The sequence below is a fragment of the Neofelis nebulosa genome, chromosome 17 (genome assembly GCF_028018385.1).
Source record: "Neofelis nebulosa isolate mNeoNeb1 chromosome 17, mNeoNeb1.pri, whole genome shotgun sequence".
In the NCBI taxonomy this organism is placed as follows: Eukaryota; Metazoa; Chordata; class Mammalia; order Carnivora; family Felidae; genus Neofelis; species Neofelis nebulosa.
Window position 1 is genome coordinate 20,469,301 of NC_080798.1, and position 16,212 is coordinate 20,485,512.

General features: G+C 44.2%; 1 protein-coding gene across 6 annotated transcripts in view; it reads left to right on the forward strand.

The window, feature by feature from the left end:
• CEP89 (centrosomal protein 89) overlaps positions 1-16,212 on the forward strand; it is a 70,569-nt gene that overhangs the window by 33,802 nt on the left and 20,555 nt on the right. For all 6 annotated transcript variants that reach the window (XR_009256081.1, XM_058708233.1, XM_058708229.1 and 3 more), the window contains 5 exons: positions 4,524-4,574; positions 4,739-4,822; positions 7,241-7,344; positions 10,848-10,963; positions 13,005-13,185. Coding sequence is in view for 5 of the 6 variants with exons in the window: in XM_058708233.1 (XP_058564216.1) it covers positions 4,524-4,574; positions 4,739-4,822; positions 7,241-7,344; positions 10,848-10,963; positions 13,005-13,185 (536 nt within the window). In the remaining variant the exon portion in view is untranslated. The remainder of the gene's footprint in view (positions 1-4,523; positions 4,575-4,738; positions 4,823-7,240; positions 7,345-10,847; positions 10,964-13,004; positions 13,186-16,212) is intronic.

Here is a 16,212-nt window from a genome sequence, read left to right on the forward strand (position 1 = left end):
ACAAACTAGAGCAAGTGGAAGAAAGAATCAGTGAAGCTGAAGACATGGCAGTATAATTCATCCTATCAGAGAAGCAAAAAGAAAATGAAAAAGAATGATGGGACGCTATCACGTGGATTACAGGGGTCCCAGAAGGAGGAGAGAGAAGAAAGGGACAGAAAGCCTTATTTAAATAATGGCTGAAAACTTCCCTAACCTGGGGAGAGAAACAGACCTCCAGATCTAGGAAGTTCAGAGAGTTCCAAATAAGAAGAACCCAAAGACACCCACTCAAAACACATTATAATGAATCTGTCAAAAGTTAAAGACAAGGAAAGAATCTTAAAAACAGCAGAGAGAAAAATAACTTACGACACACAAGGGAACTCCCATAAGAATATCAGCAGATTTTTCAGCAGAAACTTTGCAGGCCAGGAGGGTGTGGCACAGTGTATTCAAAAACAAAACAAAACAAAAACTGCCAACCAAGAATACTCTACCTGACAAAGCTGGACAAAGAGTTTTCCAGACAAGCATAAGCTTAAGGAGTTCGTCACCACTAAACTGGCCTTAAACATACTTTTCTAAGCTAAAATAAAGAGGCAACTTAGTAATAAGAAAACACATAAAAGAACTAATAATTGAATTCAGTAAATTTGAAAAATCAATACAAAAATATACAAAAAGCAGTTGTGTTTCTAGACACTAACAACAAAGTATTGGGAAGAGGAATTAAGGGGGGAAAATCCCATTTATCATAGCATCAAAGATAATAAAATGCTTTGGAATAAATTTACAAAGGAGGTGAAAGATAAAACCCAAAACCATAAAACATACAGATGAAAGAAATTAAAGTCACAAATAAATGGAAAGATTTTCTGTGCTTATAGATTGGAAGAATTAATAGTTAAAATGTCCATACTAGCCAAAGTGATCTACAGATTCAATGCAGTACCTTTCAAAATTCTGATGGCATTTTTCACAGAAATAGATGGCATTATTTCACAGAAATAAAATTTGTGTGGAATCACGAAAGACCCTCAGTAGCCAAAGCAGTCTTGAGAAAGAAGAACAAAATCTGGAGACATCCCACCTCCTGATTTTAAGCTACTACAAAGCCATAGTAATCAAAACAGTATGGTATTGGCATAAAAACAAACACACAGACTAATGGAACAGAACTGAGGGCCTAGAAATAAACCCATGTATATGTGCTCAGTTTATTTTTGACAAAGGAGCCAAGAATATACTATGAGGAAAGGACATTCTCTTCGATAAATGATTGGAAAAACCAGATGTCCACATCCAAAAGAATGAAACTGGGCCCCTAGCTTACACCACACCCCAAAATCAACTCAAAATAAATTAAGGACTTGAGCATAAGACCTGAAATCATAAAACTCCTTGACATCAGTCTTGGTGATGGTTTTTTGGATTTGACGCCCAAAACAAAAATAAACCAGTGAGGCTACATCAAACTTCTCAGCAAAGGAAACCATCAACAAAATGAAAAGGCAGCCTATGGAACGAGAAGATATTTGCAAACCACATATCCAATAAAGGATTAATGCCCCCCAAATACAAGGAATTCCTACAGCTCAACAGCACAAAAATAAATAATTTAAAAACGAGCAAAGGATCTAAATAGCCATTTTCCAAAGAACTACAAGTGACCCACAGTGCTCAGCACCACTCACCAGCAGCGAAATGCAAAGTAAAGTCCTAATGAGCTGTCATCTCACCTGTTAGCAGGTCTATTATTAAAAAGACAAGAGACAGCAAGTGTGAGGTGTGGAGAAAAGGGAACCCTCCTGCACTGTCAGAAGTTAATTTGTGCAGCCACTATGGAGGGCAGTATGGAAGTTCCTCAAGAAACTAAAAATAGAGCCCCTATATGATTCAGCGATTCTACTTCTGGGTATATGTCCAAAGGCAACAAGGTCACTGTCTTGAAGAGATGTCTGTGCTTTGATGTTCGTTGAAGCATTGTTCACAACAGCCAAGATATGGACACAGCCTACGTGTCTCCACGGATGAATGGATAAAGAAAATGTAATGTATATGCAAAAATGTGTGTGTACGTGAGAGAGAGAGAGAGAGAGAGAAAGAGAGAGATCTATATGTCTCACTCTTGATTTGGGCTCAGGTCATGATTCCTGGCTCATGGGATGGAACCCTGTGCCAGCTCCACCCTGTGCATGAGGCCTGCTTGGGATTCTCTCTCTCCCCCTCTCTCTCCCTCTGCCCCCTCCCTCACTCATGCTCGCTCGCTCGCACTCTCTCTCTCTCAAAATACAATACAATATCATATGGTGGAATGTAGTGCTGCTCTTTGTAACAACATAGATGAACATGGAGAGCATTCTGCTAAGTGAATTAAGACAGACAAATACTGCATAGTATGACTTCTGTGTGGAATCTTAAAAAAAAAAAAAAAAGGCAGGTCAAATTTACAGAAACAGTAGAGTGGTGGTTGCCATGGGCTGGGGGCTGGAGGAAATGGGAGAGGCTGGGGTATCATCTTTCAGTCACAAGACGAGTAAGATCTAAGGATTAATGGATAACATGATTATAGTTGATAACACTGTGTTGTATAACTGAAATTTGTTAAGAGAATAGAACTAGTGTTTTCCTTTTTAAAAAAAAGGTAAATACATGAGGTGATGGGTGTGTAATTAGCTTGGTGATGGGAATGCTTTCACAGTGGAGGCATACAGAAAGAAGAAAGCAGACTCGTTTTTTCTTTAAAACAGGGACTACAGAATTCGATAAACTCACTGAGCAGAGCACTGTATTAGATGCCGTGAGGAGCGAAAAGGAGCCAGAAGGTCAGGTCCTTGCCCTTAGAGGATAGTGCACGTGAGGGGTGTGTGGGGGCAGGTTGGGGGTTCTGACACGTCAGGATGTGCAGCTGACTGTCCCCTGCTGGGATCAGGATAGGAAGCCAGAGAGGACACCTGTTCTCATGTGGTTCCTGAGAATTCAGGGCAGCTCCACAAGCTTCTGATTTTGTTTGTTAATTTTTTTTTAATGTTTATGTATTTTTGAGAGAGAGAGAGCACAGGGGAAGGGCAGGGAGAGAAGAGATGGAGAATCCCAAGCAGGCTCTGCACTGACAGCCCAGAGCCCGATGCAGGGCTTGAACCCACAAACTGTGAGATCATGACCTGAGCCGAGGTCGGACACTTAACCCAGGTGCCCTGGTTTTCTTTCTAAAGTAAGACTTAAGTTTACATTTTGCAATAACAGCTTTGAGATTCACATGCTCACCAGTTCACCCAGATAAAGTGTACAATTCAGGGGTACCTGGCTGGCTCAGTCTTGAGCGTGCAGCTCTTGATCTTAGGATTGTAAGTTCAAGCCCCATGTGGGGTATAGAGATTACTTAAAAATGAAATCTTTTTAAAAAATGAAGTGTACAAGTCAGTGATTATTGTAGTGTCTTTGCAGGATCATGCAACAATCGCTACAGTCAATTTTAGGGCACGTTCGTCACAACAAGAAATTTCATACCTGTTAGCAGTCACTCCCCATTTCCCCCACCACCTGCACTGGCCCCTGCAACTGCTAATGTGCTTTCTGTGTCTGTGGATTTGCCTGTTGTGAGCATTTCATATAAACGAAATCATACAACATGTGATCTTTCTTGACTGACTTCTTTCACATAGCATAATGTTAACTCACGCATGCACTTGAACGTGAGTGGGGGAGGGGCAGAGAGAAAGGGAGAGAGAGAGAGAATCCCAAGCAGGCTCCACCCTGTCAGCTCAGAGCCCAAGACAGGGCTCGAACTCACGAACTGTGAGACCATGACCTGAGCCGAAATCAAGAGTTGGATGCTTAATTGACTGAGCCACCCAGGCACTCCCCCCGCTGATTTCCTGACTTTTATGATGTTACTGCGGTTGAGTGAATGAATGTTTGCTGGCAGGAAATATACACTGAAGTATTTAGAGGAAAAGGGGCATGGTATCTGCAAATGTCTCTCAAACATTTCAGAAAAAAAGTGGTCATATATACATACATGCACAAATGTATGCATGTGCATGCATAGATGCTGATGCCCGGTCTAGAATGAGAATATCTAAGGCTTATTCGCAATAACATGGATGGAGCTAAGGAGTATAATGCTAAGCGAAATAAGTCAGTCAGAGAAAGACAAATACTATATGATCTCACTCATGTGGAATTTAAGAGACAAAACAAATGAGCAGAGGAAAAAAGAGAGAGAGAGAGAGAGAGAGGCAAACCGAGAAACAGATACTTAACTACAGAGAAGAAACTGATGGTTACCAGAGGGAAGGGGGTGGGGTGGGGGCAGGGGGAGATAGGTGATGGGGACTAAGGAGGGCACTTGTGATGAGCACCGGGTGTTGGTATGGAAGTGCTGAATCACTATGTTGTACACCTGAAACTAAAACTGTATGTGATCTATACTAGAATTGAAATTTAAAACTTAATTTAAAAAAAAAAAGCATATCTAAGGCTTGAAATATCAGAGGAAGTGTAGTTTAATTTGCCTTCACCATGTGCTTTGCTCTTAGACTTTAAATATCAACGGCCTCCCATCAAAGGGTCCAACACCACCCTGGTTGGTAAGTGAAAGTTATTTCATTTCAGGCCCATGCCTCCTGGGCTATAATTGAATAGATGTTAAAAACCATTCCAAATTAAGTAGATTTTCTTACCTTTTTAAAAACGTGCTGATTGTGTTCAGATGTAAGACCTATGATAACCTTCTTTTTTCCATTGTGTTCAGTTGGATACAAAGTACCTGTCACCCTTGTTACTGGCATATGAAGACAGGATGAAAGAGAAGGATGAGCTCAATGCCACCCTTCAGGTAGGCTGGCAAATGCCTCAGGACAAGGTTTATAAAAAATAAGACCACTTCAAACTTTGAAGAAACATTTTGAAGATAGGTATGCCCAACATCTCCTGGGTACTCAGATGTTGGAAGGAGGGAGAAAAGGGAGGAAGGAGTGTAGTGGTGCAGGTGGGGGGGGAGGGGAGGAAGGAAGACAAAGAAAGAGGGAGGGAGGGATCAGTGGGGCCGGAGGGGTGCGCGGGGATAGGTGAGCGGGGTGTGGAGGGATGGGACGGTGCCGCATCCATCAGAAGCCCGGATTCCCAGGCCGGCAGCCCCGGGTGGGCCGGGCTCTGGGTGTGCAGAGAAGACAGCAGCAGGGGCTGCTCCTTTCCTGGCGCTCTGCGGCTGCACGCTCCACTGCGGAGGGACATTGGGCAGACATGGGAAGAGTAGGCCAGAGATATTTTAGGCCGACTCAGATGCTTCTTAGCTCTCTGAAGAGCTGACCCCAGAGAAATCCAGTGGCAGTGGTGGTGGTGGTGAGAAAGCCAGGTGTTTGCTCATTTCTGCCTTGTTCAACTCTGTGTGGTGGGAAGGGCCTCCGACAGCAGACCCCGTTCTCATTACACAGGCGGCCAAGGCTACATGGCTGTTATAGGTATAGGTCCCATCCTCTCTGTGTGCTCATTTAAGTGACCAAAGACATCTCTGGAATTGGAAGGATCCAGAGAGAAAAGTTTGGGTTTTCTGGACTCTCTGGCTGAGAGGGTCTGTTAAGTCACCCAGCCTTCCTTGTTATACTGTCCCATGTACAGTGGTCCACGTAGTACGGTTTTGAACCTTTTCTTCTAGACTTCCTGTTGGACACTTAATTTTGTAAGAGGATGAATTAATCTTTTTTTTTTTTTTGAGAGAGAGAGAGAGAGAGAGAGAGAGAGCATGCGCACACACTCATGAGCGAGGTGGGCAGAGAAAGAGGGAGAAAGAGAATCCCCAGCAGGCTCTGCCCTCCCAGAGCAGAGCCCTGCGTGGGGGCTCAATCTCACAAACCCTGAGATCTTGACCTGAGCTGAAATGAAGAGAAGCTTAACCAACTGAGCCACTCAGTGCCCCAGGGGTGAATTAATCTTATACTAATTAACTATCAAGCCAAACAATTAACAAAATTAATTTGGTGCTCCTTCTAAAACAGGGGTATGGAAATAGTCTTTGTAAATAGACATTTAGTAAATACTCTAGGCTTTGCAGGCCCTGTGGCCTCTGTCAGCAATTCTTCAGCTCTGCTGTGGAAGGATGAAGACAGCTATAGACGAAGTGCAAATGAATGAGTGCGGCTGTGTTCCAGTAAAACTTTATTTACAAAACAAGCACCTGGCTTGGGGGCTTTAGTTTGCCTGAGCCCTGTTCTATAAAAGAGCTGTCAGCCACTGGGGAGTGTGTTTGGGCAGAAAGGTAAGAAAGAAGCTACATGGCATGGTTAAGTTAACTGGGTATAAGCATAAATGTCTAATAGCTGAGAGAAGAATGCAGACTGGCATCTGAGGTTGTCTCGTGCTGAAGGACGCCACAAGACACTGAAGCTGACTGAGGGCTGGCTGAGAAAAGCAGCGACGGAGGAGGCCCAGCAAGAGTGCCAAGAACACAGGAGGCAAAAGCGGGCCCCACAGCAGTCCTTAGTTGGGCAAATGACGGATGGAGCTGTCCTCACTGATGGCTTCCTGTAGGAGAGGCTTTCTTGTGATCATAAAGGGCCAAAATTAGGAGAATCCAGGGGCACCTGGGTGGCTCAGTCGGTTGAGCATCCAACTTCGGCTCAGGTCATGATCTCACGGCTTGTGGGTTCGAGCCCCGCATCGGACTCTGTGCTGACAGCTCAGAACCTGCTTCGGATCCTCTGTCTCCCTCTCCCTCTACCCCTTCTCTACTTGCACGTGCGCTCTCTCTCTCTCTGAAAAAAATAAATAAACATTAAAAAAAAAATAGACTCCAACCCCTACCCTTTAATTCAGATGAAAATTTCTTACTTTTATCTAAAAATTTCCAGTTTATCCTCCAAAGTCTTTAAACAAAAGAAAAATTACAGTGTTCTTAGGTCTCTGCTTTTTTTCTTTCTTTTTTCTTTTTTCTTTTTTATTTTTTTGACCTGCCTTTATCTTTTCAACTTGTGGCACTCCTAGGAAAATGTTATCAAATCAGGAACTGAGTGTTTAAAACCTGATGTTCTCTGTCCCTTGTACTCAGCATCGCGGTTGTGTCCTGCTTCCCACCAGACTGGGGAGCTCCCTGAGGGCAGGTGCCTGGTGCTGCTACGCAGCTTAAGGCAGCTGTTGCTGTGAGACTTTGCTAGAAAGCCGCTGACCTTTGACTTGAGCCACAGCGACAGCGCTAAGGCTGAGAAATAACGCCACGTGTCTGTGTGTGTGTTACAGTGTATATACATTTGTATTTCAGGAGGAAATGAGGATGTTTAGGATGAGGGTCCAGGAAGTGGTGAAAGAAAACGAAGAATTGCATCAGGAGCTAAATAGAAGCAGTCCTGTTACCAGCAAGGAATGGCAAGTGTGTTTCTGGTATATTCTGCTAGCTCAAAAGAAAACAAGATGATAGCAATAAACTTTATTAAACCATCAGATACCTTTTCCTCTTTTTCACTAAAACATTTTCAGGGAGAGTTTCTAAGAAATTAATAAGGCACAGTGAAAATGTGATCTATTCTAAACTTGAATTTTAAAGATTACGTTTAAAATTCTAAATAGGCTTTTACGGGGCGCCCGGGTGGTTTGATCGGTTGAGGCCGGGCTCTTGATTTCAGTTCGGGTCATGATCTCACGGTTCCGTGAGATCGAGCCCTGAGTCGGGTTCTGTGCAGAGACCACAGAGACTGCCTGGGGTTCTCTCCCACTCCCCTCTTCACGTGCGTGCATGTGCGTGCACACGCTCTCTCGCTCTCTCAAAATAAATAAACTTAAAAACTAAAATAAAATTGAAATAGCTTTTTAAACCTGAAATCCATCTACTCTCTCTCCCTTTTTATGTTCCGATGTTGTATTTCTCTAGGACGGTTTTCCCATTCCAAACCTGTTGAGCCACATCCTTTTTGCCCTCGTGACTGTTCCAGAGCTTCAGCACAGAAAGCTCAGGATGGGGCTCCGTACCACTAGCTCCCGTCTGGCCTGCCCTTTCCGTGGCCTTCCATTCCCTGACAACTGAGTGTTGCCTCACTCCGTCCTGCTACAGATGCTGCTGCCTCTCCCCAGAATGCCCCTCCTGCCTCTTACTCATCCGTTAGGGCCCTGCTCAAATGGCCCTGATCAAATGATGCTGGTCAGCGCCTCTCCCTGGAGGCAGAATTCCTCAGTTGCTCCCTTGTCTCAGTTTCTGACACGGCCCTAAACATACACCCTGTCCTGGTACCTGCCATGCTGTGCCTACCTGTGTGTCTCCGTGTCGGGCTTACTGTGCTCGGTGAGCTCTTCGAGGGCAAGGCGATGTCCTGTTCATCAGCACAGTGGCAACAGAGGCCTAGTCAATGAACACGTGAAAGTAGAGGTCTTAAAAAGTCTAAGGGCAATACCCAGGCAAGACTAAGAAAGCAAAAGCTATTCACGTTGATCTTTCTCTGTTATACTTAGTAATTTTTAAATGTTTTAACATCACTGAAAAAAAATTAAAGTACTTTCCGTATGTGATGTCCCGGAATTCGGAATAAGAGACAACAGCATTGCTACCATCAGGTGGATTCTCCCTGATGTGATGGTCACTGATGTGTCAGTCGGGTTTGGCCTGGGCAGCTACTGGATCTTGGTGCACTGTGGTTTCCACTGTTGAACTAGGATTTTCTTCTGTCAGGGCTCCTAAGGTGCCTCCCCTCAACCCTCCTTGAATAGCACCCTAGAAAGCAGGTCACTTAGACTGCTTGCAAGAGCCCTCGAGAGAACTGAGATGTCAGGTTCTTCCTCTGACCTCGTACATAAATGCAAGTCAAACCTGGTTACTTCTCCTTAAAATCAAATAAATAAGCAGAAGAAAGACCCCACTTTCAAATCCACACGTGCACTTGGCCCTTGGCACCCTGCTCTGGTGTGGTGGTCTATGCCATGGTTGGGGAGATGTTAGGGCTGTGTGGTGCCTGTTGAGGCACCCCCCCCCCCCATCTGGCCTCTCCCTTATTCTGAACTCATTGCCCTCCACCCCGGGGAGGGGTCCTGTGAGCAGATCTCCTGGCACTCCTGGGCACCCCTGGCACTCGTGCCCCCCCCCCCCCCACCTCCCTGGCCGCTGATCCCTGTCCCTGCACAGGTGCCAGGTACAGGACGTCCCCACCAGAGACTCGGGCACACCAACTTCACACGTCAGTAGAAACTGTCTCCTTATTTTCATGTGATTTCTCCATGAACTTCTGGGCCATAACTAAATTCTGCATTTCTTTTCCTGATGTCCTCTGACCAACTGGGATAGCTCATGTTTCACGGGCCTCAGTTTGCCTCTAAAATAGGAGGGGGTACTAAACTAAATCTGAGGTCTTAAATTTTTTTTTTTTTTAAGAAATAGGAGAATCCCTAATATTTAAAAAAGAAAGAAAAGAAGGAATGGTGGAAGGGAAAGAAAGGAAGGAGGGAAGCAGGTAGGGAAAAAAGAGCGAAGGGAGGGAGGGAGGGAGGAAGAAAGAAGTCCCGAGAAAGTCCACAGTGGGGCTGGTCTGTCAGAGGCAGGACAGTTGTGGGGCCACAGCTGGGAGCTGGCGGGGAGGGGGGCTGGGACTCTGTCCCTCCCAGACAGCAGGGCGGCTCCCTCCCATCATGGGTGCCGAGGAGCCAATGTGCAGCCACTACTGCAGTGAGATCATTGCTGTAGCTTGACTCTTTTCATCTTTTTTCTCTCCTTCCTCCACTTCCCTTTTTGAGCTTAAAGTGAAAACTTGAGATGATTTACTGGTTTACCATTTGCTTTGAATGGTAAGCATTTAACCAGATTTCCGAGGCCCCCTCAGCTCATTCCGATTGGAATTTTCGATCATGAAGGTTGAGCTGGGCTGGGATTTACTTGGCACCCTCTGTAAGGGAAGGGTTTGCTCATGTGAGATTAAGGTTGGGGACTTTTAGTGCTTAGTATGGTTTAAGAAACCAGCCAGAGGATTTTAACAAAGTCATCGTTTTGGGACAAATATGCTATTGATTACAAGGGAGTACTTCTCAATTAAAATGAGAACTTCTAGGGAGCCTGAGTGGCTCAGTCAGTTAAACGTCCTACTCTTGATTTCTGCTCAGGTCATGATCCCAGCATTGTGAGATCGAGCCCCATGTTGGGCTCTATGCTGAGAGTGGATTCTGCTTGGGATTCTTTCTCTCTCTCCCTCTGCCCCTCTCCCCTGCTTGTGGGCTCTCTCTCTCTCTCTCTGTCTCAAATTAAAAAAAAAAAAAAAAAAAGGAAACTTCCTGAATTCTTCCTCAGTTCTAATTACCTACTGGTTTCAAAATAATCCAGTGGGTTTTGGGATTGGAGGTTTATATAGATGAAACAAGATTGGCCATTTGATAATTGTTCATAGTGGGTGTTGTGTACATGAGGGTTTATTAGCTGTTTCTTTTCTACTTCTGTATATGTTTGAAATGTTACATTTTAAAAAGTTACTGAAGTAGTTCATAATGGAGACTTTATTACTGTCCTTTCCCAGTTTAATGTGAGTGGGAGGATTAACTGTGTTTGAAAGATGTTTAGTATTGAAACTTGTCCAGATAGTCATTACCTACAACACATTAGTGGCTTTCTTTTATTTTTTTTTATGTTTTTATTTATTTTTGAGAGAGAGTGTGAGCCGGGGAGGGGCCAAGAAGGAGACAAAAAATCTGAAGCAGTCTCCAGGCTCTGAACTGTCAGCACAGAGCCCAACGTGGGGCTCAAACTCATGAACCACGAGATCATGACCTGAGCCAAAGTCGAATGCTTAACTGACTGAGCCACCCAGATACCCCTTACTTGCTTTCTTTTAGACTCTGGAGTGTCTCTGTAATCATTCAGTACCTGAATAGCAGTATTTAATTTTGTAAATCAATTGTAGGCGTCAGCTTCAGACTCACGCAGAACTGGTTTTAGAGGAAAACAAGTTGTTGATAGAGCAGTTGGAGATTCAGCAAAGAAAAGTCAAGGACACCCACCAGGAGCGTCTCCAGGAAGGTGAGCCATCTTTCCATCAAGTAATGATGATGCTGTGATATCACTGTTGTCTCATACTTGCACCGCCCCCCCTTCTGGTAGAGATCCCCTTCAAATTAAAAATGGGGGAAATCACGTTTTCTAGAATGTGTTGTTCTTTACTGAAATGCAGCTGTTTATGTTACAACATATCCAGCCATTACCGCAGTGATTGCTTTCTCTTAGGCTCCGCAGTGTCCTTCCAGTCATTCTGTAAATCTTGTAAAGCAAATGTACGTGACCCATTTCGAATCTGCAGAACTGGGTTTGGGGGTGCTAATGCCATTCGTAAGAGGGGAAAATCATGGGAGGTGAATATTTGAAACAATGCAAGGGTCTGTTCCTGAACATTTGTGGCATGAGTAATAAGAACTCACTCACTCTGAACAGTTTCTGTGTGACCTTGCCCTTCGTCAGAGCTGTGTGTGCTGTGATAGACTGTATTTCCCTTCGATACCTTCTGTGAGCACCCCCTCTCTCCATGTGTCCCTCCCTGCCTCTAGGAGCCCCAGAGCATATGGCCTTGGACTTTGAAGTGGACCAGATTGAGTCATTTCTTCTACTTTGGTTAAACCCCAAATTTATGAGCACAGAAGGTAGTGGCATTTTTCCCCCTGTGCTTTACTGATTTTTCTTTTCCAGGGAAGAATAACACAGGACAGGAGGGCAAAATACAAGCTGTCTTGCGTGAGCCAATGTAACCCCTCCCTTCTGTTTTCCCTAATGTTCCTGATTATTTTTAAAAAATTTTAAGTTTATTTAGAGAGAGAGAGAGAGAGAGAGAGAGATGGAGGGGGGGAGGGGCAGAGAGAGAGAGGGAGAGAGAATCCCAAGCAGGCTCCACACTGCCAGCGTAGAGCCCAATGTGGGGCTCGAACTCACAAACTGAGATCATACCCAAACTGAAATCAAGAGCCGGATGCCTTACCGACTGAAAATGCTCCTGATTATTTAATGACTGCCCTTTCCACCCTGGGCACTAAGGCCCCCACTGCTTCGGCAGCCGCTGGGTTGGCACACCATTTGTTTCCACGAGCCGGGTCGTGTTTAAAAGCGACAGTGTCTGTCAGCACATCCGATAGGCATTTCTTCCACAGGACTTCCCCTTCAACTCCACGTGGCACGGACATATGTGCCTTTCCTCTGGCATTATCTGGGGCGGAGGAAAGAGAAAGTCGTTGAGCCTCCTGTCTTTGTTTTCAAGACCAGAGATGGCAGGGAAAATTAATGTTGTATTCCCTGAGCTTAATTTCTTTAAATGTAGTGGATCTGAGCAGGTGTGGTGACTATTCTGGTCACGGAGAATAGGACCAACCTTTAGGCCTGTCTGGTTTAGTCAGCTGCTTATCTTATCTTCCCATTTCCCAGAGGGAGCTATTCATTTTGACCAACTAACTTTTCACAGAGTACAAGGATTTAAAGTTTTATGCTCTAAGACTTCTAAGTGCCGGTTCCAACAGCTGTCTGGGAAGTATCTTATTATGTACTACGGTGTTGCTTGGGCTGAAAATATTTACGATTTCCTTTAGATACAGGACAGAAAACGTAACTTAATGAGGAAAGGGAAGAAAAGCAATAAATTCAGTCTGTACTTGGGCCATATTTGATGTCTCTAAATACTTGAAAATCTTGCACTTTCAGGGACAATATCGATGTTGTGTGTCTGTGCTTGCGTATCTATGTGTGACTTAAGGCTTCAGTCTTTGGAAAGTCAGTTCCTTGGAGGCTAAAATCATGTTTTGATTAACATCATATGTTATCAACTATGATATCAACAAATTGAACCTGCTAAAAAATAATAATAAATAAATTGAGCCCCAGTAGGAAAATGTATATTTAGGGAACATTTAATATAGGGACAGTAATTTCTAAGTACAAGGCCTTTGGTATTAATTCCTAAATCCCCAAAAGATTTTTTCAAGATCATTTTTTATGAGCTGGCTCTCCTTGGTATTACCTAGTAATCAAGAATCCTGTTTTCCTAAGTCTTCTGTACCAAGTCTTTATCCATCTCATTTTTCAGTTTCTAAGCTGACAAAACAACTCATGCTTCTGGAGACTAAAACCCAGAGCCAAGAAAAGGAGCTCACTCAAAACAAGGAGCAAATGGAAATTTTACGTACTGAATGCCAGGAACTAAAAACACGCTTGGATGGCAAAATTGCAATGAACGTCCATGCTTCGATTGTAAACGAATTAAAAAGGTAAGGACACGGGGTCTTTTCATTTTCACAAGTGTGAGCGTGTCACCGTGCGTGTGGTTTTAGGCGGAGAGGAGAGGGGTCACACTGTCTTCTTCGGAGTCTATTAGCTGCACCGACACAGGTGTCCGGGACTGAGAATGGTAAATCTTTTATTGTTAAAGTACGCTATGCCTGTCCTTGAGGGCTGCCATCTGCAGAGTGTGTGTGTGTGTGTGTGTGTGTGTGTGCGCGCGCGCGTGTGCGCACGTCCGTGGTTTCTTTTCCCCCTGCTGTTCCAGCCTTTATTGGTTCTGGACCCAAAGATAATTTAAACTAGTAGAACAGAAAACCTGGATATCCAGTAATAGGGAACTGGTTCAATTAAAGGATACAAGCATAAAATGCTCTTTATTTGTTTGTTTGTTTGTTTGTTTGTTTGTTTGTTTGTTTGTTTTGAGAGGGAGAGAAAGAGCACGAGCAAGGGAGGGGCAGAGAGGGAGAGAGAGAATCCCAAGCAGGCTCTGCACTGCCAGTGCAGAGCCCGACGTGGGGCTCAAACTCATGAATCACGAGATCAGGACCTGAGCCAAAACCAAGAGACGCTCAACCGACTGAGCCACCCAAGCACTTCAAGGGAAAAAATATATTTTTAGATGAAGAGATTAGATTATAAAACAGTAAGTATAGAATGATCACAATTTTATTTAAAAGGAAAATTTTATTTAAAGAGAAAGAAAGCATATGTATGTATGTGTATTAAGGTGACCAACCATCCCGGTTTACCTGGGACTGAGAGGTTTTCCCAGAATGTGGGAATTAACAGTGCTAAAACTGGAAGAGTCTGAGGCAAACTGGAATGAGTTGACTGTTCTAATATGTGGGTCTTTATATGTATTTCTTATGTGTATAAATACATGCACACACATATTTGTATATGGTCACACTCACATATGCCATAAGTACATAGAAAAAAAGACTGGAAGAATGGAAAAATATTAACAGACATTCTCTTTGACAGGTGAAATGGGTGTATTAGTAGCTGAGGTTTTCCAGAAAAACGATGGATATATGTAGGATGTGTATAGAGATATTTCTAGAGAGAGGTTTATTTTAAGGAACTGGCTCACACGATTATAGAGGCTGGCAAATCCAGAATCCACAGGGCAGCCAGCTGGCTAGAAACTCAGGCAGGATTTCTGTGGTACACTCTTGAGGCAGAATTCCTTCTGTAGGAACTCTCAGTTTGGGCTCATAAAGCCTTCAACTGATTGGATGGGACCCACCCACTTATCAAGGGTAATCTGTTTTATCGTCAAGTCAGTTGCCGATAGATGTTTATCACATCTGCAGAATTCCTCCACAGCAGCATCCGTCTAACGTGTGACCGAACAACCGGGCACCATAGCCTAGCCAAGTTGACACATAAAATTAACCATCAAAACGGGTAATTTAAATTTTCTTTGTGTTTTGTTTTAAAATATTTTACCTGTGTTCTATTATGAATATACATTATTTTCATAATGGAGGAAATAATTTTTTAAATGGTTAGGCATTCAGCTAAGACGGTTGACGTGGGGGAATAAATGAGTTAGGGCATGTAACGTGCTTAGTTTGGTGCGTCAGTAAATGCTGGAACCCAGTGTTTTCTCTGTACTATTTCATGTTGTCTGGGCCATACCTGTACTTTACTTTTCTATTCCAGTAGAGGAAGGAAAGTTTTTTGAGATTATGTTCCTCTTTGTGATTTTATTTCCCTCAAACACCCACTCCTGTGGCTGATGTTTTTTTGTGGATGTGTCATAGGCACATATTCTAGATGTGAGTGTAGAAGATATGAAAACCTTCAGAAGGAAGCCACTAATGGCAAAGGCAATGGAAGACAAGGCAAACATGTTGAAAAGGCAAACATGTCACCACATCTCTTGTAAGTGGAAAATAGGAGAGGAGCATTGTGGTAGAGAGTAAACTCGTCCCTACTAGAAGGTGACAGAAGGCCTTTGTGCCAGCCTTTTTCCAGGAGGCTTTGTGCTCAGAGTTGACTGGTGGGGTAGAGGGTGGAGCAGTGAGGGTGAACACGGAGAGTATTGACTCCGATGGTTCCCTATTGGAGGGCACAGTGTTTGACTGGAGAGAGCATTTGTAACATGGGAAGAGGGGCATGGCTTCATCAGGGATGGAATGTGTGAATTCGGGGAAGTCTGTAGAGGCTGTACCAAGATTGGGTAGAAAAACAGACAAAGTAAGGTGAATACTACAGACATGAGGTAAGCCAAGGACACCTTGGAGTTGGGCTGAAGGGAGCCAAAGTGCGCCCACCCTCTGGTTGCCTCAGGTAGGGGGCTCCCTTCCCACACTGATCCGGTAGTAAGAGATCCACCACATGTACCAGAGCAGTTAGTTACTAGTCATCAGCAAAGCAGCTGTTGACCCAGCTCCTACAATGAGGGGAGTCTCAGGAGGAATTTGGGAAAGGGCTGTGTCTCGGGCAAAGATGAGGTCCTGAGAGAAAGGTGTTTATAGAATAAAAGGGTTAAACTGAATGCTCGGTGAGTGTCCAGGGACGATGCCTATGTGTCATTTGTCCTCTCCTGGTTCAGGGAAGTGCGGATCATAAATATGGAGTGGCTTCTCCATTTTGTCTTGTTTGTTCTGTCTGTTGGCAGCTTGCCTGGGAGGAACTGTGGCCCAAGAGAGGGCAGGAGGTTATTTTCATGGGGAGCTGTCCAGCTGACTTAGAGCTGTGCGGTGGCCACGCCTGGAGGCTTACATTGTTCTTGGCTTTTATCATCACTTACAACTGTTGAGTCTACCCACGATGTGAACCAGGGTGTCACCCCACCTCTAAAGAAAGTTAGCAAACTTGTTTAGAGAGAGCTAAAGGTTTGGGGTGACTAGTGGTGTCTACACAAGGAAAGCCTTCCTTATTCTGGCTTTTGGGGCAGGGGGGTTCTAGCCTAAAGGGTAGCTGACTAGTCACAGAATTCATCTGTGTAGGCAGAGTCCTGCTCAGCAGTCAGTGATATGCCTGCTCAGGGAGATGCCAGGGCA